The sequence below is a fragment of the Rattus norvegicus genome, chromosome 7 (genome assembly GCF_021556685.1).
Source record: "Rattus norvegicus strain SHRSP/BbbUtx chromosome 7, alternate assembly SHRSP_T2T, whole genome shotgun sequence".
NCBI lineage: Eukaryota > Metazoa > Chordata > Mammalia > Rodentia > Muridae > Rattus > Rattus norvegicus.
Genome location: NC_141540.1, coordinates 94,677,599 through 94,698,401, shown reverse-complemented (window position 1 = coordinate 94,698,401; position 20,803 = coordinate 94,677,599). Strand labels below are relative to the sequence as shown.

The 20,803-nt window shown below is 42.1% G+C and overlaps 1 protein-coding gene across 6 annotated transcripts in view; it reads left to right on the top strand.

The window, feature by feature from the left end:
- Samd12 (sterile alpha motif domain containing 12) overlaps window positions 1-20,803 on the top strand; it is a 497,054-nt gene that overhangs the window by 270,940 nt on the left and 205,311 nt on the right. For all 6 annotated transcript variants that reach the window (XM_087558010.1, XM_087558008.1, NM_001438538.1 and 3 more), the window contains exon 4: window positions 19,782-19,922. In XM_087558010.1, the coding sequence (XP_087414136.1) occupies window positions 19,782-19,922 (141 nt within the window). The remainder of the gene's footprint in view (window positions 1-19,781; window positions 19,923-20,803) is intronic.

Here is a 20,803-nt window from a genome sequence, read left to right as displayed (position 1 = left end):
GTGAGTACACTGTAAATCTCTTCAGGGATACCAGAAAAGGGCATCAGATTTCATTGTAAGTGATTGTGAGCTACTAGGTGGTTGCTGGAAATTGAACTCAGGACCTCTGGAAGAGGGGTCATTGCTCCCAACCACTGAGCCATCTCTCCAGCCCCAAACACTTTCTTTTTTAGCTGGGCATATCTCTAGTAACATCATTTCCCTCTCATTTAAATCTGTCCTAGTGTGATACCATGTATAAATTAGCGGAAATAGATTAAAAAGTCTCTAACAGAGTTCTGTGCCGGGATGCCTCCCTGTCTACTCAAGTACTATGACTGCATTCTGAGGATGTCTGCCTTTGCGGTTGGCATTTTAAGAAGTAGCTGGTTAAGAGGAAACACCTGGAACACTGGTTCCTCACCATAGGCAACTTTGTCCTCCAGGAGATACTTGCAAAAAATTAGGGGATATTTTTCTTAATTGACAGATGGGAAAATATTACCAGATGAAAAAAACAGAGATTTTTGTTCAGGAGCATCCTAAAATGCACAAGACAGCCACACTTCAAGTCATAGAATTACCCAGTCCCAAAGGTCAATGGCACTAGGTATCATGATGTCTTTTCAAGATTTCACATGTTAAAAAAAAAATAGATTCAGTCTTGCTTCTTATGAAAAGTTCCCAGGTATCCATCAGAGTCCCATTGTGCAGATGTCTGCCACAGTTCTGGTTACTTATCCAGCTCCCCTTATACTATGGGGTAAAAACATCACCCAAGGAAGAACTGAGGCTGTTCTCTGACATTGACATGCACGTGCAGACAGTTTATTAACCCCTGCACACACACAAACACAGACAAACAAAAGTGTAAGCTAAAATAAAACTCTCCATTTTAAAATAAAGTCAGAGTTAACTTACAACCCGGGTTTAAATGTGACTTTGCCCATGGGTACCATTTCAAGTTAATTCATGTATTGAACCCAACATGCCCTGCACCTGTTCTTTTCAGTATAAAAAAGCTATGTGTTCGTCTGTTGTAGTCATAACTGGGAGTCGAACATAGTGGGTGGGGTGCTTGTCAATAGCCTTTTCACACACTTCTTGGTAATTAATTTTAAAACATGCCAAGTGTGCAAGGCATCACTCACCAGGTGACACTCGATCCACAAAGACTCCCACAACAATGCAGATGAATGCTGACAAATAGCAGCGAATGTACTGCAGGGTTTGGTTTACCCATCAAAAGCAGAAAGGCCTTGAAGACTGTTTATTGCACTATGAATCTTCAGCTATAACCTCCATTAGGTTGGTATGAGACTTCCTTGCTTTAAAAGAAAAATGCTCTCAGGTCCAAGAGAAGTTATTACTGAGTCTTCTCGGAGACTAAAACAAAATCCCCAAAATAATATTTTAAGAAATTTTTAAAAATTAATTTTTCGACAGGATTTGGTAACTGTGTCTGCAGTTCACAAAATAAAAATATTCAACTTGTCAAGAGGCTAAAAATAACAGGAGTGTGTTTTTACTCAGTCTAAAAGGTACCATAAGTAGTTTCTTTTTGAATTTATATTTTAGATGAGAATTAATATATTTCCAATTCCCTCCTATTAACATCATCAGCACCTGAATATAGTCAGCCAAAAAAATGTAGACTGTCTAAAACAGGCTTTCCACCTAAGACTGGTTGAAAAAAAAATCAATGTGCAGTTCCCATCAGTCGGGCAAATTACTTACAGTAACCACAGTGCAAATTTCCATTAACCCTTCTCTTCCTCAGCCCAAAGGAGGACATGCAATTAGCTGCCAGTCATTCTGTGTCTCACTCCGTGAAGGGCCAGGCTAGGCAGTGGGCTATGCTCTCAGAAGTGAGAGGAGACATATTGGTCTCGCCCTCTTGCCAGGAAATGAGGTAATGGGTTGGCTGACCTTTGAGTCCTTGCTTGTGCTGGGGGATTTGTAGTCACCTTAAAGAAATAAGAGACATTGGGCTGCGGGATTAGGAAGATGAATTTGCAGTGTGTTATTAGGGCATTTTGGAAAATACTAATAACACAGCATATCTAGTTACAAGAAGATTAGCAACCTCCCTCATATTAAGGCTGGACAAGGCAACCCTATAGGAAGACAAGGGACCCAAAAGCTGATTGAAATCTCCTGGAGGCCTGACCTTTTTTGAAAGGAAACTAGAAGAAATGGATGGGGCATGATGACATGTGAGTATGGGGGGTGTAGAGGAGGGAGAGACAGGAAACTATGGGTGAGATGTAATATATGAGAGGCTAAATTAATTTTTAAAATCCTAAAGGTCCTTAACTACTTTTGGTCACAGTGAACTGTTGGTTTAAAATGTTCGACATACTCTGTTCGCTTCGGTCGCCTGTATACTAAAATGTTCTGCATAGGATATGGTAGTGCCGAAGCTCAGCCCTGTCCCTTCCGTTTTGTCCCTTAGGGACGAAGCCACTAGAATTATTTTCCATTGAAAGGAGGGGCATGTCACAAGAAGGGTGATGGAGAGTCAGACGTTGAAAGTGTCAACTCTGGACCAAACATGACGCATACACAGGATTTGTTTGGCTCCACTGGTGTGGAAGACATGGGTAAATTTGAAATGGGTAGACTCAGAAAAATTGTGAATTTTCAGTTATTTAAAACTTAAAATAGAAGCAGTAGCACCAGTTGACCCATATTCTCAATGTACTTGTGCAAAGCAAAAAAAAAAAAAAAAAAAAAAAAGGTCTGTTTCAGGAGGAAAAAATCAAACTGTGCAGCCCAACTAATTTCAATGGTCCCTCAGAGCAGCTCTCCTCACACAATTGCATTATCCTGACAATGAAAGCATTTGAATTTGTGACCTCTGGAGTAATTGGATAAGAAGGACAGGACCCTCTGGGCATGTAAAGCAGACAGAAGTATATGGTCAAATTTAAGGTGAATTTCAAACACATCCCAAGGAATAATAATTAAAATGCCAATATTTTCCAGTGATTCACCTGGATAAAACATCAAAGCCTTATCATTTTTAGTCCCCTATACCAGACGTCATTCCTTAACATGGGATCACGGCATCAGTGGCTTGGGTGACAGTTTAGCTGACAGTGACACATAAAGCAGAATCTGCCACTCACCATTAAACCAGCTCAGCTTCTGCTCATCATATATTGACTTTTGTAACTGAGAAACTCAGGGTGTCTGACCTCAGGCAAGGCTGCATTCAGGAAATCAAATAACATTGTCTTCTTCCCTTCTCCATCCGCTTCCTCTCCTCTCATATTTCCCTTCTACTTTCTCAGCTTTGCTCACTGTTGACTTAATTCCCCAGCCAATTCTCTGCATATGACAACAAAGACAGCCACTAACAGAAAATCTAGTATTGTATTATACCTTGGGAGATGGTCCAAGAAGGAAGGAGAACTTTCCTCTTAGCAACCAGGACTACTTCAGTAAGGAATATGTGTGTGTGTGTGTGTGTGTGTGTGTGTGTGTGTGTGTGTGTGTGTGTGTGTGTGCACTGTCTGGGTCACATCCACACAACATTAATTTAACAAACATTTATTTAGTGAGAGAATAGATCACACTCTGGTTAGGGACTTGAAAATATCAGCAAAGCTCTGTATTCAGAGAGCTTGCATCATGGTAAGGAAATGGGAAATAAAAAGAAATCACAGTAAGTAAAAGAGTAATATTTTTCTTGAGAGCTGAAAAATACTACAGGATAATTCTTTTTTAATCATCAAAAGTTTCCCCAAGAAGGGAGAGGCAAAGATTAAAACAGAGACAGAAGGAACACCCATTCAGAGCCTGCCCCACATGTGGCCCATGCATATACAGCTATCCAATTAGACAAGATGGATGAAGCAAAGAAGTGCAGACCGACAGGAGCCGGATGTAGATCGCTCCTGAGAGATACAGCCAGAATACAGCAAATACAGAGGCGAATGCCAGCAGCAAACCACTGAACTGAGAATAGGACCCCCGTTGAAGGAATCAGAGAAAGAACTGGAAGAGCTTGAAGGGGCTCGAGACCCCATATGAACAACAATGCCAAGCAACCAGAGCTTCCAGGGACTAAGCCACTACCTAAAGACTATACATGGACTGACCCTGGACTCTGACCTCATAGGTAGCAATGAATATCCTAGTAAGAGCACCAGTGGAAGGGGAAGCCCTGGGTCCTGCTAAGACTGAACCCCCAGTGAACTAGACTGGTGGGGGGAGGGTGGCAATGGGGGGAGGGTTGGGAGGGGAACACCCATAAGGAAGGGGAGGGGGGAGGGGGATGTTTGCCCGGAAACCGGGAAAGGGAATAACATTCGAAATGTATATAAGAAATACTCAAGTTAATAAAAAAAAAAAAAGTTTCCCCAAAGGAGAAAGAGGAGTTCCCAAATATGAAGGAGACGTTGTCTTGCAGTGACAGTGGGGAGGCCATCTAGACAAAGGCCAAGTAGGTGTTAGCCTTGAGTGGGGCCTGACTACACAAATATCATTTCGTCCACCCCTTAAGTTCTCCTTTACTATGGGAGAGGGGGAAATAGAGACTGAGCTTAAGAGCCACTGGAGCAGCGGCACAGAAGCCCCACACACGTGCCTTCCCTCCTCCCTTCCTCCACATTCTTATCAGTGCAGAGTTTCTCGGAACTCCTAAATATGCCCTGCTGGCTCACAGAGCCTGTTCCCTCTGCCTTGACTTCCCTTCTCACTCCTATTTACTTGAAGGACTTCATCACTTTCTTTTGCTCAAAGTCCCCTGAAATACCATTAGGTGCCACTTCCGTGGGATCACAGAGAACCAGTGATTTGTCACTCATGTGAGATTTATCTTTGTCATTGCCTTCCTAGTTTGTCACTGGATTCCTAGCTCTCTGTAGAGTTCAATCCATGGTATGCACGTAGCCTCTGATAAATGAACAGATGGATCTGTTGAGCAGCAGCAATCAAAGCTCATCCAGCACCCACACGGGTCGCTCTCCACTGCATGGTGACACGGGTCACTCTCCACTGCATGGTGACACAGGTCACTCTCCACTGCATGGCGACACCCATACAGGTCACTCTCCACTGCATGGTGACATGGGTCACTCTCCACTGCATGTTACACAGGTCACTCTCCACTGCATGTTACACAGGTCACTCTCCACTGCATGTTACACAGGTCACTCTCCACTGCATGGCGACACGGGTCACTCTCCACTGCATGGCGACACGGGTCACTCTCCACTGCATGTTACACGGGTCACTCTCCACTGCATGGTGACACGGGTCACTCTCCACTGCATGGTGACACGGGTCACTCTCCACTGCATGGTGACACGGGTCACTCTCCACTGCATGGTGACACGGGTCACTCTCCACTGCATGGTGACACGGGTCACTCTCCACTGCATGGTGACACGGGTCACTCTCCACTGCATGTTACACAGGTCACTCTCCACTGCATGTTACACGGGTCACTCTCCACTGCATGTTACACGGGTCACTCTCCACTGCATGTTACACGGGTCACTCTCCACTGCATGTTACACAGGTCACTCTCCACTGCATGTTACACGGGTCACTCTCCACTGCATGTTACACGGGTCACTCTCCACTGCATGTTACACGGGTCACTCTCCACTGCATGTTACACGGGTCACTCTCCACTGCATGTTACACGGGTCACTCTCCACTGCATGTTACACGGGTCACTCTCCACTGCATGTTACACGGGTCACTCTCCACTGCATGTTACACGGGTCACTCTCCACTGCATGTTACACGGGTCACTCTCCACTGCATGTTACACGGGTCACTCTCCACTGCATGTTACACAGGTCACTCTCCACTGCATGTTACACAGGTCACTCTCCACTGCATGTTACACGGGTCACTCTCCACTGCATGTTACACGGGTCACTCTCCACTGCATGGTGACATGGGTCACTCTCCACTGCATGTTACACAGGTCACTCTCCACTGCATGTTACACGGGTCACTCTCCACTGCATGGTGACACGGGTCACTCTCCACTGCATGTTACACGGGTCACTCTCCACTGCATGTTACACAGGTCACTCTCCACTGCATGTTACACGGGTCACTCTCCACTGCATGTTACACGGGTCACTCTCCACTGCATGGCGAAGTGTGTTCATGGTCCCCCTTCTTCTAATCCCCCAGTGGTGGTGACCATTCACAGATCCTCCAACTCAGCAACCTTAGTTCTTGTGCAGGAGCTAGCAGAAATAGGATTCTTTTCTGGTTTTGTGACAAAACATCATGGTCAAAGCAACTTAGAGAAAAAGGGGTGTGTTTGGGACTTCACATTCCAGAGGAAAAAAAGAGTTAATCACCATCATGTCAGAGAAGAACGGCACCAGGCAGGTAAAAAGGGAGAGACACCTGAGAACCTCCATCTTGTACCCTTAGCAAGAAACCAACAGAGTAGACTGGCAATAGTGCTTGGGTGGGAACCTCAAAGCCCACCTCAGATGGGCATACACTTCTTCCAGCAAGGCTACACCTCCTAAAACTCCCCAAATTGTGTCACCAACTGGGGACCACATATTCAAATGCCAGAGCCTTCCAGGAGATGGGGGAGTATTCTTATTCAATTCACCAAAGGGAGGATGTGAGGTTCCCTGAGTTGTTATTCAATCTACACAGGGAGGGTTTGAGAAGCAGTCAGTTAGGGGATGCTGAGAGCATGGCCTCTCTCAGATCTGCAGCTTATTAATAAGACATAGAGCTTTTAGGTGTTGCATAGCTCTTAATCAGCCGTAGATAAACATGTGCTTTCACAGAATCATTAAAAAGCAAGATAATCTATGTAAAGCTCTTAGGATGGTATTTAACACATAGCAAATGTTTGCTATTGTTATCGCGGTCACATGAGAAGGAGCAGTCCCTTGAGTGTGATGCGGTAGCAGTTAGCAAAGCATCTGTGACACCGGATTTGCATCATGCCAGTGGTTCCAACTTACAGAGGATGTGCATATGCCTAATTCCATTCTGTCGCTGCAGTGTGGGAAATATGTGCTTTTCGTTCTCATTTTGAAAACGAGGAAGCTAAAACTCAGATGATGCTTTCCTGGGTGTTAATCTATGAGTTTTAACTCATAGACCCGTGCATTTATTATTTTCTACTTTGTCCTCGCTTCTTGGGTCTAAATATTCCCATTTTGGAGTAATGGGACACCTGATTTGGCTAAAGGATGTTGATTGCATGATCACCACACTGGTGTTCACACTGAATGGAGCTGAGGTTAGACACACAGACAGCTCGTCAGGACATAACCTAGGCCTTTCTTAAGAGTAGATTTGAACTAACTCAACTTGAACTAACTCAATACACACTGACTATTTGTTGGAGACTAGCCAGGAAATCATTTAAGGAGGAAAAGCTACAGTGTAATTCAATGCATCTCCAAGGAAAAGTGATACAGAGAAATCTTTATAGAAACAAAGCTAAGACTATACCTACAGCCCACCCTAACGTTTCCAAATTCACCTACAGCATGGGGTTATTATCTTTAAAACCTGTGGTGGCCTCTGGCATAGCTGTCTGTGAAGTCGAAGGACACCAAGAAGCAAACAGGGCTTAGAAATCAGAGACATATCCAGACCTAAGTCTTTGCCTGAAGCCACTTTCCCTGAGCCTCACCTCTCCATGTGAACACGAATTCCTGTGCCACATGCAGCAGGATCTAGCGTTCCTTTAGGTTTTAGTTGAGTGAATGAAGATCTGCAAAGACAGCAGTTCCTAATGCTTGGCACTTGTCCTTATTGTCTAAGCGAAAGTCTTTGCAGATAGGACTAAAGATTTTTATGTGAACCAATTATCCCAGACCATGGAATGATACTACTATTGTCATAGGAGAAGTAAGAGTTTTATATATGGGCAATGGTGGCAAAAATTATGGTGATGTAGCCACAAGCAAAACAACACTGGCAGAGCTAAAATAGTGAAGATCAGATATTGCCCCCAGTCAGCTTCCGGAGGGCATGTGATCCTAAAGAACCTTGGTTTTAGCCCACTGAAACGCGTGTTGAGATTCTGGTTTCCATAACTCTATGGGGTAAATTTCTGTTGTAGTCATGGTATTTTGGTTTAGCAACCAGAGAAAACTATGTACTTGTTCCTTTACTTCACTTGTCCTTTCTGCCCACTGTCCCTTGCTCAACTGAGCTGGTAATGGGTTGTCTGCCAAGACCCAGAACAATGCCCTCATCTGCCTTCAGCCTGTGGGAAGGTCAGATCTGCAGCCTGTGATCTTTGTCTATTTTGACAGCATGTGTTCATATGCTCATCACTGATTAATGCAGGTACTGCCTCCTACCATTGGCAGATTCTCATGTTTGCTTTATTTGAGTTTCCAATCAAATTGCTTATTAGAGAAAACAATAATTTAAAGGACTGGAAATGGGAGGTGATCAGGATGTGGGTAAAGAAAACAATCTTACATTACTTAAATGGTGCTAAAATATGTATTTAATATGTATTTATAAGTTCTATTATGTGCCAGCATAGGAAACATGACAGGTAAATTTATATAGTATTACAGTTCTCTGGAGAAATGTAACTAGAGACAGACTGACAGATTGTGTGTGTGTGTGTGTGTGTGTGTGTGTGTGTGTGTGTGTATGTAGTTTTACAGACAGATAAAATAAATTGGTCCACATAGTTATAAGAATTGCCAAATTTCAAATCTGTGAAGCTAATGTGGTTTAAACTAGAGGCAAGAGCTGCTATATATTATAGGAAGCAATCTGCCTTATCTATTCTCTCGTTTGAAACATCAACCTCCTAGCCTATGTGTAGCAGCTGTGTTGTGGGGGTTAAGAACTGGGGAAGCGGGGTTGGGGATTTAGCTCAGTGGTAGAGCGCTTGCCTAGGAAGCGCAAGGCCCTGGGTTCGGTCCCCAGCTCCAGAAAAAAAGAAAAGAAAAAAAAAAAAAAGAACTGGGGAAGCACCTCATGCTCAGTGTTTCTCTGCATTCTGACCAGTTATCACTTTCTGTAATAGACTCTGTCTGCTGCAAAAGGGATAAGCTATATTTCTCTGTGAGCATAGGATATATGTGAAGAATACATACAGTAAAGAATAATACTGGTTTACAAAAGTGTCAGTAGTAGGTGTTCCTCTAGGTTCAATGACCTGAGCCTCAATCAAGGAACATCATAGAAGAGGCAGTGGAAAGATCGTAAGAGACAAGAGACCAGAACATCTGCTACTTAACTGTCTCATCTGTTTATGACAAGAGAAATACATCTTGAACTCTCAACAATGCAATTGCTTGAATAAAACCTGAGTGGTGCCAGTTGACATGCCAGTTCTTACTGGTGAAATTTTAGAAGGCCCCACATTTAGATGAAGAGATACTGGGTAATTAATGATTTCAGAGCGAGAAAGAATCAGTCTTCCCGGCTGCCGCCGCAGAGAGCCCGTGGGCAGCACCCCATGAGCGAACTTGAGCCTCGGGACCACAGGTAAGACCAACTTTTCTGCTGCAAGAAAGCTGCCTGGTGAACTCAAGACACAGGCCCACAGGAACAGCTGAAGACCTGTAGAGAGGGAAAACTACACGCCCGAAAGCAGAACACTCTGTCCCCATAACTGAATGAAAGAGAGAAAAACAGGTCTATAGCACTCCTGACACACAGGCTTATAGGACAGTCTAGCCACTGTCAGAAATAGCAGAACAAAGTAACACTAGAGATAATCTGATGGCGAGAGGCAAGCGCAGGAACACAAGCAACAGAAACCAAGACTACATGGCATCATCGGAGCCCAATTCTCCCACCAAAACAAACATGGAATATCCAAACACACCAGAAAAGCAAGATCTAGTTTCAAAATCATATTTGATCATGATGCTGGAGGACTTCAAGAAAGACGTGAAGAACTCCCTTAGAGAAACACAGGAAAACATTAATAAACAAGTAGAAGCCTACAGAGAGGAATCGCAAAAATCCCTGAAAGAATCACAAAAATCCCTGAAAGAATTCCAGGAAAACACAATCAAACAGTTGAAGGAATTAAAAATGGAAATAGAAGCAATCAAGAAAGAACACATGGAAACAACCCTGGATATAGAAAACCAAAAGAAGAGACAAGGAGCTGTAGATACAAGCTTCACCAACAGAATACAAAAGATGGAAGAGAGAATCTCAGGAGCAGAAGATTCCATAGAAATCATTGACTCAACTGTCAAAGATAATGTAAAGCAGAAAAAGCTACTGGTCCAAAACATACAGGAAATCCAGGACTCAATGAGAAGATCAAACCTAAGGATAATAGGTATAGAAGAGAGTGAAGACTCCCAGCTCAAAGGACCAGTAAATATCTTCAACAAAATCATAGAAGAAAACTTCCCTAACCTAAAAAAAGAGATACCCATAGACATACAAGAAGCCTACAGAACTCCAAATAGATTGGACCAGAAAAGAAACACCTCCCGTCACATAATTGTCAAAACACCAAACGCACAAAATGAGGAAAGAATATTAAAAGCAGTAAGGGAAATAGGTCAAGTAACATATAAAGGCAGACCTATCAGAATCACACCAGACTTCTCGCCAGAAACTATGAAGGCCAGAAGATCCTGGACTGATGTCATACAGACCCTAAGAGAACACAAATGCCAGCCCAGGTTACTGTATCCTGCAAAACTCTCAATTAACATAGATGGAGAAACCAAGATATTCCATGACAAAACCAAATTTACACAATATCTTTCTACAAATCCAGCACTACAAAGGATAATAAATGGTAAAGCCCAACATAAGGAGGCAAGCTATACCCTAGAAGAAGCAAGAAACTAATCGTCTTGGCAACAAAACAAAGAGAGTGAAAGCACACAAACATAACCTCACATCCAAATATGAATATAACAGGAAGCAATAATCACTATTCCTTAATATCTCTCAACATCAATGGCCTCAACTCCCCAATAAAAAGAAATAGATTAACAAACTGGATATGCAACGAGGACCCTGCATTCTGCTGCCTACAGAAAATACACCTCAGAGACAAAGACAGACACTACCTCAGAGTGAAAGGCTGGAAAACAACTTTCCAAGCAAATGGTCAGAAGAAGCAAGCTGGAGTAGCCATTCTAATATCAAATAAAATCAATTTTCAACTAAAAGTCATCAAAAAAGATAAGGAAGGACACTTCATATTCATCAAAGGAAAAATCCACCAAGATGAACTCTCAATCCTAAATATCTATGCCCCAAATACAAGGGCACCTACATACGTAAAAGAAACCTTACTAAAGCTCAAAACACACATTGCACCTCACACAATAATAGTGGGAGATTTCAAGACCCCACTCTCATCAATATACAGATCATAGAAACAGAAATTAAACAGTGATGTCGACAGACTAAGAGAAGTCATGAGCCAAATGGACTTAACGGATATTTATAGAACATTCTATCCTAAAGCAAAAGGATATACCTTCTTCTCAGCTCCTCATGGTACTTTCTCCAAAATTGACCATATAATTGGTCAAAAAACGGGCCTCAACAGGTACAGAAAGATAGAAATAATCCCATGCGTGCTATCGGACCACCACGGCCTAAAACTGGTCTTCAAGAACAATAAGGGAAGAATGCCCACATATACGTGGAAATTGAACAATGCTCTACTCAATGATAACCTGGTCAAGGAAGAAATAAAGAAAGAAATTAAAAACTTTTTAGAATTTAATGAAAATGAAGGTACAACATACTCAAACTTATGGGACACAATGAAAGCTGTGCTAAGAGGAAAACTCATAGCGCTGAGTGCCTGCAGAAAGAAACAGGAAAGAGCATATGTCAGCAGCTTGACAGCACACCTAAAAGCTCTAGGACAAAAAGAAGGAAATACACCCAGGAGGAGTGGAAGGCGGGAAATAATCAAACTCAGAGCTGAAATCAACCAAGTAGAAACAAAAAGGACCATAGAAAGAATCAACAGAACCAAAAGTTGGTTCTTTGAGAAAATCAACAAGATAGATAAACCCTTAGCCAGACTAACAAGAGGACACAGAGAGTGTGTCCAAATTAATAAAATCAGAAATGAAAAGGGAGACATAACTACAGATTCAGAGGAAATTCAAAAAATCATCAGATCTTACCATAAAAGCCTATATTCAACAAAACTTGAAAATCTGCAGGAAATGGACAATTTCCTAGACAGATACCAGGTATCGAAGTTAAATCAGGAACAGATAAACCAGTTAAACAACCCCATAACTCCTAAGGAAATAGAAGCAGTCATAAAAGGTCTCCCAACCAAAAAGAGCCCAGGTCCAGACGGTTTTAGTGCAGAATTCTATCAGACCTTCATAGAAGACCTCATACCAATATTATCCAAACTATTCCACAAAATTGAAACAGATGGAGCACTACCGAATTCCTTCTATGAAGCCACAATTGCTCTTTTACCTAAACCACACAAAGACCCAACAAAGAAAGAGAACTTCAGACCAATTTCCCTTATGAATATCGACGCAAAATACTCAATAAAATTCTGGCAAACCGAATCCAAGTGCACATCAAAACAATCATCCACCATGATCAAGTAGGCTTCATCCCAGGCATGCAGGGATGGTTTAACATAGGGAAAACCATTAACGTGATCCATTATATAAACAAACTGAAAGAACAAAACCACATGATCATTTCATTAGATGCTGAGAAAGCATTTGACAAAATTCAACACCCCTTCATGATAAAAGTCCTGGAAAGAATAGGAATTCAAGGCCCATACCTAAACATAGTAAAAGCCATATACAGCAAACCAGTTGCTAACATTAACCTAAATGGAGAGAAACTTGAAGCAATCCCACTAAAATCAGGGACTAGACAAGGCTGCCCACTCTCTCCCTACTTATTCAATATAGTTCTTGAAGTTCTAGCCAGAGCAATCAGACAACAAAAGGAGGTCAAGGGGATAGAGATCGGAAAAGAAGAGGTCAAAATATCACTATTTGCAGATGATATGATAGTATATTTAAGTGATCCCAAAAGTTCCACCAGAGAACTACTAAAGCTGATAAACAACTTCAGCAAAGTGGCTGGGTATAAAATTAACTCAAATAAATCATTTGCCTTCCTCTATACAAAAGAGAAACAAGCCGAGAAAGAAATTAGGGAAACGACACCCTTCATAATAGACCCAAATAATATAAAGTACCTCGGTGTGACTTTAACCAAGCAAGTAAAAGATCTATACAGTAAGAACTTCAAGACACTGAGGAAAGAAATTGAAGAAGACCTCAGAAGATGGAAAGATCTCCCATGCTCATGGATTGGCAGGATTAATATAGTAAAAATGGCCATTTTACCAAAAGCAATCTACAGATTCAATGCAATCCCCATCAAAATACCAATCCAATTCTTCAAAGAGTTAGACAGAACAATTTGCAAATTCATCTGGAATAACAAAAAACCCAGGATAGCTAAAGTTATCCTCAACAATAAAAGGACTTCAGGGGGAATCACTATCCCTGAACTCAAGCAGTATTACAGAGCAATAGTGATAAAAACTGCATGGTATTGGTACAGAGACAGACAGATAGACCAATGCAATAGAATTGAAGACCCAGAAATGAACCCACACATCTATGGTCACTTGATTTTTGACAAAGGAGCCAAAACCATCCAATGGAAAAAAGATAGCATTTTCAGCAAATGGTGCTGGTTCAACTGGAGGTCAACATGTAGAAGAATGCAGATCGATCCATGCTTATCACCCTTATCACACAAAGCTTAAATCCAAGTGGATCAAGGACCTCCACATCAAACCAGACACACTCAAACTAATAGAAGAAAAACTAGGGAAGCATCTGGAACACATGGGCACTGGAAAAAATTTCCTGAACAAAACACCAATGGCTTACGCTCTAAGATCAAGAATCGTCAAATGGGATCTCATAAAACTGCAAAGCTTCTGTAAGGCAAAGGACACTGTGGTTAGGACAAAACGGCAACCAACAGATTGGGAAAAGATCTTTACCAATCCTACAACAGATAGAGGCCTTATATCCAAAATATACAAAGAACTCAAGAAGTTAGACCGCAGGGAAACAAATAACCCTATTAAAAAATGGGGTTCAGAGCTAAACAAAGAATTCACAGCTGAGGAATTCCGAATGGCTGAGAAACACCTAAAGAAATGTTCAACATCTTTAGTCATAAGGGAAATGCAAATCAAAACAACCCTGAGATTTCACCTCACACCAGTGAGAATGGCTAAGATCAAAAACTCAGGTGACAGCAGATGCTGGCGAGGATGTGGAGAAAGATGAACACTCCTCCATTGTTGGTGGGATTGCAGACTGGTAAAACCATTCTGGAAATCAGTCTGGAGGTTCCTCAGAAAATTGGACATTGAACTGCCTGAAGATCCAGCTATACCTCTCTTGGGCATATACCCAAAAGACGCCTCAACATATAAAAGAGACACGTGCTCCACTATGTTCATTGCAGCCTTATTTATAATAGCCAGAAACTGGAAAGACCCCATATGCCCTTCAACAGAGGAATGGATACAGAAAATGTGGTACATCTACACAATGGAATATTACTCAGCTATGAAAAACAACGACTTTACGAAATTCGTAGGCAAATGGTTGGAACTGGAAAATATCATCCTGAGTGAGCTAACCCAATCACAGAAAGACACACATGGTATGCACTCATTGATAAGTGGCTATTAGCCCAAATGCTTGAATTACCCTAGATCCCTAGAACAAACGAAACTCAAGACGGATGATCAAAACGTGAATGCTTTATTCCTTCTTTAAAAGGGGAACAAGAATACCCTTGGCAGGGAAGAGAGAGGCAAAGATTAAAACAGAGACTGAAGGAACAACCCTTCAGAGCCTGCCCCACATGTGGCCCATACATATACAGCCACCCAATTAGACAAGATGGATGAAGCAAAGAAGTGCAGACTGACAGGAGCCGGATGTAGATCGCTCCTGAGAGACACAGCCAGAATACAGCAAATACAGAGGCGAATGCCAGCAGCAAACCACTGAACTGAGAATAGGACCCCCATTGAAGGAATCAGAGAAAGAACTGGAAGAGCTTGAAGGGGCTCGAGACCCCATATGTACAACAATGTCAAGCAACCAGAGCTTCCAGGGACTAAGCCACTACCTAAAGACTATACATGGACTGACCCTGGACTCTGACCCCATAGGTAGCAATGAATATCCTAGTAAGAGCACCAGTGGAAGGGGAAGCCCTGGGTCCTGCTAAGACTGAACCACCAGTGAACTAGACTATGGGGGGGAGGGCGGCAATGGGGGGAGGGTTGGGAGGGGAACACCCAAGGAAGGGGAGAGGGGAGGGCGATGTTTGCCCGGAAACCGGGAAAGGGAATAACACTCGAAATGTATATAAGAAATACTCAAGTTAATAAAAAAAAAAAAAAACAAAATTCAATCTATCTAAAAGCTTTAAATACGAAAAGAATTTTGACGCATTGATACAATGGCAAGCATCAACTCCTTGCCCTCCAGTGGCCTCGGGAATCTGGCAGAAATCTTAACAAAAACAAACAAACAAACAAACAAAAAAAAAAAAAACCCATTGCCTAAAATCTGCAAGATTAGTAACTCACTCACCGTCACTAAATCTAAATTGCATAGCTACAAGTGGGTCAAATGTATGTTCAATGTATTTTATCACAATAAAAGACAGAGAAATAATTCGTTAAAAAGTTATACTTCAGGCTAAAAGTGTAAAAGGCAAGATATGATAATAATAAAAGGAGTATCCACAGCACAGAATATAGAACGCGTTTCAGAGTTTTAATAAATTTTAACGTTAAAAAAAAAAAAAGAATCAGTCTTCCCTAGGGATGAGCCTCAATACCAAGTGGTCAGCCCTAAAACACATACATGGGATTCCACTTAAGTGAACTCAGCAAGTTGCACTTATGAATTTACAATAATTTTTAAAGGGCTACAAATTTAAAATGGAATGGACAGGTGAGAGCTCTGCCAGGAAGGTGCTGGAAACATTCAGAATACTAAGTAACTCAATATCAGGATAGTGCACAGTCTAGCCAAGTTGGTTTAGGAAGTTAACCATCATGCCTTCGGTTATAGAATTGCCATGCTAGATGACCATACCCAATAAAGCCTTTGTGGATAGACTGAAGTTTCAGTTTCAGCAACAGTCAAATTTTTCAAGGTTGCAACCATAACACCACATGTAATTTTTCACCGTGTGAACATCTTTATTGAATATTCCCTAGCCCAAGTCAAGGGGGTCCTGGGAATATTTTCAACAGTGGCAGCATCTGTTCTAGATAATCAGTATAGAGCTTGAATCACAGAGATAAACCCATACATCTGTGTTTATCTTGTATCATGATCTACCAAAGCTCACCTTGTATCTGATGACTCAATGCTTTAGGGGCTTACTGAGAATATTGAAGGAATGAGGGAATGAGAGCATTAAGGGAAAGAAAGGACATTTTAATTGCCCTATTTTAGTTCTAACAGCTTCATTACTCTTGCGGATCCCAGATGTCTGCTGGAGATAGACTGGCAGGAATAGACCATGATTTCCTGCCTTTCCTAGAGCAATGACTCAGTTTCCTGAACATAAAAGGGGTCGCCAGCCATTGTGGATAAGTCTGGAAACCCAAGTGGTAACTGAGGTCCTCTTTTCCTCCGTGCTCCTTCTAGGAATTATAAAGTCATAAAAATAGATCCAGGATCCTTAGGAATTGTGCTCTTGCACCTGGCTCCAGGGCACCGTCACTTCCTGTTTTGACGCTTCTCCATGTCCCAGCCTCCCATCTATTTTGCTCATAAGAACCAGAAATATCCCATGAAGACCTGACATCATGCCTAAGTCCCCTCTGCTCAAAACTGTTCACATGTCACATACAGTCCATTCCAGTCTGCCCCAAGCCTGCCAGGCTCTTTGGAACCCTGTCCCAGCTGAACCTAAGACCCTTCCTACCATTGTCTTATTTTTCTCTCACTGATGCTGTGATATTTGCCATTCCTCTGACCTCCTTGACACTGTTATTCCCTTGTCTCTCTCCCAAGTCCCAGTGTCACATCCACAGACAGACCTAGAACTCAAAATTACTGTTCCTCAACACTTCATCATGACCTCCATATAGAAATTGTAAAAAGAAATATAGTGCTATTTATAGTGAGTTACTTTAAAAATTCATTCATTTTGAATTGCATATTTTGTTCATATACATGAATTTTGACCATGTACATCCTCCCTCCCCTAGCTTCTAGAGGCCCACCCCATCTCCTTACCCATCAAATTTCATGCCCTTTCTCTCAGTTTTAGCCCATTGAGTTAAATTTATGTTGTGCAAATCCCATTGAGTGTGGGGTCATCCCCTAGAGCATGGTTTACCTACTAGGCCATGGTCATCACACCCTTAAAGAAAACTGATTTTCCTTTCCCCAGAAGTCATCCATTGTCAATATCTTCTCAGTTAGCACTGAGACTTTGTGTCTACCTCCCACCTTCATGGTTTTGCTTGTTTGTTTGTTTGTTCTTTTCAGACTTGAGCCTGTGCAAGATTATTTGTGTTCTTAACCTCTAGAATCTGTGACCACTTCATTCTGACTTCTGTTTGCATTACTACACCAGTTCTCTCTCTACCACTGTAGTCAGACTTGAGGAGCTGCCTCTCATCTTAGGGTCCTTACACTTTACACACCTTTGCAAAGCCTCTTTGGCCATGCAAGGTAACAAATGGGACTATAACACCTTCCAGGGTTGTTGCTCTACCTTGCTGCAGAAGGCAATGGAAGGGGCTTGAGTCTGCTTTTGTTCTTTTGTTAGTTTTCCATGGTCACTGTGATCATCTGGTGGTACCAAGCCCCAGCTGTGCTTATGAGGCTTCTTCCTTTAGATGTAAATGCCACAGAAGCTGGAGACTACTGTCCCTACACGTACGTACATACATACATACATACATACATACATACATACATACATACATGGAGAGAGAGTTTCCTCCCAGACAATGGTCCAGGGCCATGTCATCAATATTTCCATCCAATATTTCTGCTTCTCCTAGCCACCTCACTTCTGGACAGGACATTGGAGGGAATGATAGCACATCACAGTATACAGTAGGCTCTTTTCTGAGTAGGAAGGATCATGTAATTTTTTCTGGCTAATAAATAGCTGTAGGCCACGCATTCCATCAATTAGATGAGATGCATAGTACCTTTCTCTAACTTTCACTTTGGTTGTTTAGATTATCAAGTTCAAGTAAGAGAAACTTGAAGTCAACGTGTAGAACAAAGTCAGGGGATGTAGCCTACCAAAATTATCTGTACTTGAGATTATAAGGCAAGAGTATTTTAAGTTTGAGGTGAGCATGGGCTACTTGATAATGCCCTGTCTCAAAAGCAAACAAGACCAAACAAAATGTTCAGAATAATGCAGTAAGCTTTGCTGTATAGTTTTAAGCCGTCATATGCAGCATGTAACCTAGATCATCCTGAATGGTGTTCTGTGCAAGGGTTAAACAGAAGGAAAGATGAAACTGACTAGAGTTGACTCTCCTAGCTGTTCGTCTCCTCTCACCTGGGTCTATTCACAAGCTCCCCGTTCATCAGCTACATTCACGCTTTCTTGTTCCTTGGATGGAAATGCCCATTAACTTCGCCTTCTAGTTGTTCGGTTTCTTTGCTAAAGCGATAGAACATTTTATTTCTTTTTCCATAAAGAAGCGAAGTAACGGTTTATTAAGGAGCAATTCTAATGTAGATTAAAGCATGGATACTAAGGAAGAAAGAGTAGTGTTTAGGAAAAGAACAGCACACACCCAAGATATGGGTGTGGACTTCTCAACAGTTTCCAGAGTCTATGTAAAATTAAACCCACAGACTTTGTCCATTGACCGCAGGCAGCTGCTTCTGTGTCTTCCTCGTGCTAGAAATGTTGACAGAACTGCAGGTGTGACAGCCAGGGGCTGTGGAAAGAGAGTAAATGGTGCTGCGGGCATTTAAGAGGATCCCTCCCTTGTAATAAGCCTTGGGATGAAGTATGCTTATTGCATGGTAAATGCACAGTAGGGCATAATTTTGAGATCGCATAGAAATCAAGGTAGAAGAAAAACAAAAATATCTGGGGGGGGGTGGCAAAACATGGAGCTGAAAGGGAGCCATGCTGAATTGTCAAGACCAAGATATGTGGCATCATGGGCACCAGCACTCCGGGTTTTGCTCTCCTGAATTGCAACCCTCTCTTGTCTCTTCTCACCTTTTTCTTGTGGGCCTTTTTGATCTCAGCAAATGTTGGGGTGAGCAGAGCTTCCCACAGCTGGAGCCAGAGAACTGTATCTCCGCAGATTAAAACTGCACCTTAACTGCGAGTTTCACAAAAACATCGTTTCTGCTGGAGTTCCCATAAGCATAGTGCGAGCATCTAGTTCTGCAGCTGGGGTGTGAGTAAAGGGCTCCATTGGCCAGCCTGAGAACTTATCACCCAGTGAAGAGCATTGTTTCCATGGAAACCTGCAATGGGTGACCCAAATATGCAAGTAAAAGTTTGCTACTTTGCCTCCTTCATTGTGTGGGTTTGCTGAGGATGGCCACTGTTACATAAAACTCGGGGCTCTTTTTGGCATGGGTGAATTTTCTCCGTGCAAGTCATCAGTTCTATCAGCGTAGACCATGGGGGTCTCCCGTTCTAAATCAGCTCCACTTACTAATCCACCTTTTAGTGTTTGGGTCGGGGGACTAGCGAAAACTGAGATGGAAGCCATTCTCCAGGGCACTGCTCACTTGTCTCTTTCTCCATTTCTGAAACCCCTGCAGGGCGAGCCCTGCTGAGACTCACAGACAAGAAGCTGGAGCGCATGGGGGTCGCCCAGGAGAACCAGCGACAGCACATCCTGCAGCAGGTGCTCCAACTGAAGGTTCGGGAAGAAGTCAGAAACCTGCAGTTACTCACACAAGGTACCCTGCTGCTTCCTGGTGGGTGGGTGCCCCCGGGGAACATGGGAAAACCGAACATGTTATTATTGCCACAGAAGAGAGCCAGAAAAAGTTTGTTGTTGTTTCCTTACAGAATTTCCTGCATTAAAAGAGAAAAAAAAAAGTAGGTAGCCTTAGAAACTACTTCTCTCTAAAACTTTTTTTTATTGCTCACTGGAGAGAAGGATGCATAAATAAGTAATGGATGCACAAATAGAATTACTGCAGCTAACTTCAAGGTTATCACATACTGCTGCAGAGACTGCCTACTGTACAGCCCCAGAGAGTACCACTCACACTGGTCAGAGCACAATTGTTCCCTCCAGAGTTATGTGGTGTGCAGGCCGCACAACTGAATACTATCGTCCTGGCTGCCCTCAGCTTACCAGTAACTCTGAGGAGGTCTTAGAATTCAAGTCATTCCAAACTTAATGTGGCCGATGATGGAGAGGCGGTTTTGATAAATTTTCTTTTACTTTGCTTTTCATTGGCCAACAGAGGGGAATTGTTTTTAAATATACCTTTATTTAACTGAATGAATGCATGTTTATACTTTATAGACTTTGAAAACTCTTTTAACTACTTGAGGATAGAATGATTTAAAATATAGAGCAGAGAATTTCAATTTGGGCTACTAAGGCTGTTTGACTCATAAGAGGGTGGTGAGTAAAACAAAGATTCTTATACCTCTGAAGTGTCAAAATATCTAAAATTTGAAGAAAAACCTAAGTCCCAATATATGTTACTTATGTATACATATAATTTGATAGATATAAACTTCCATCGACTATACTTTTTCTTCTTTTGTTGCCCATCATGCATCGTTTTAAATGAAAGGATGATGAAGTAAGTGGTTTTGAGAG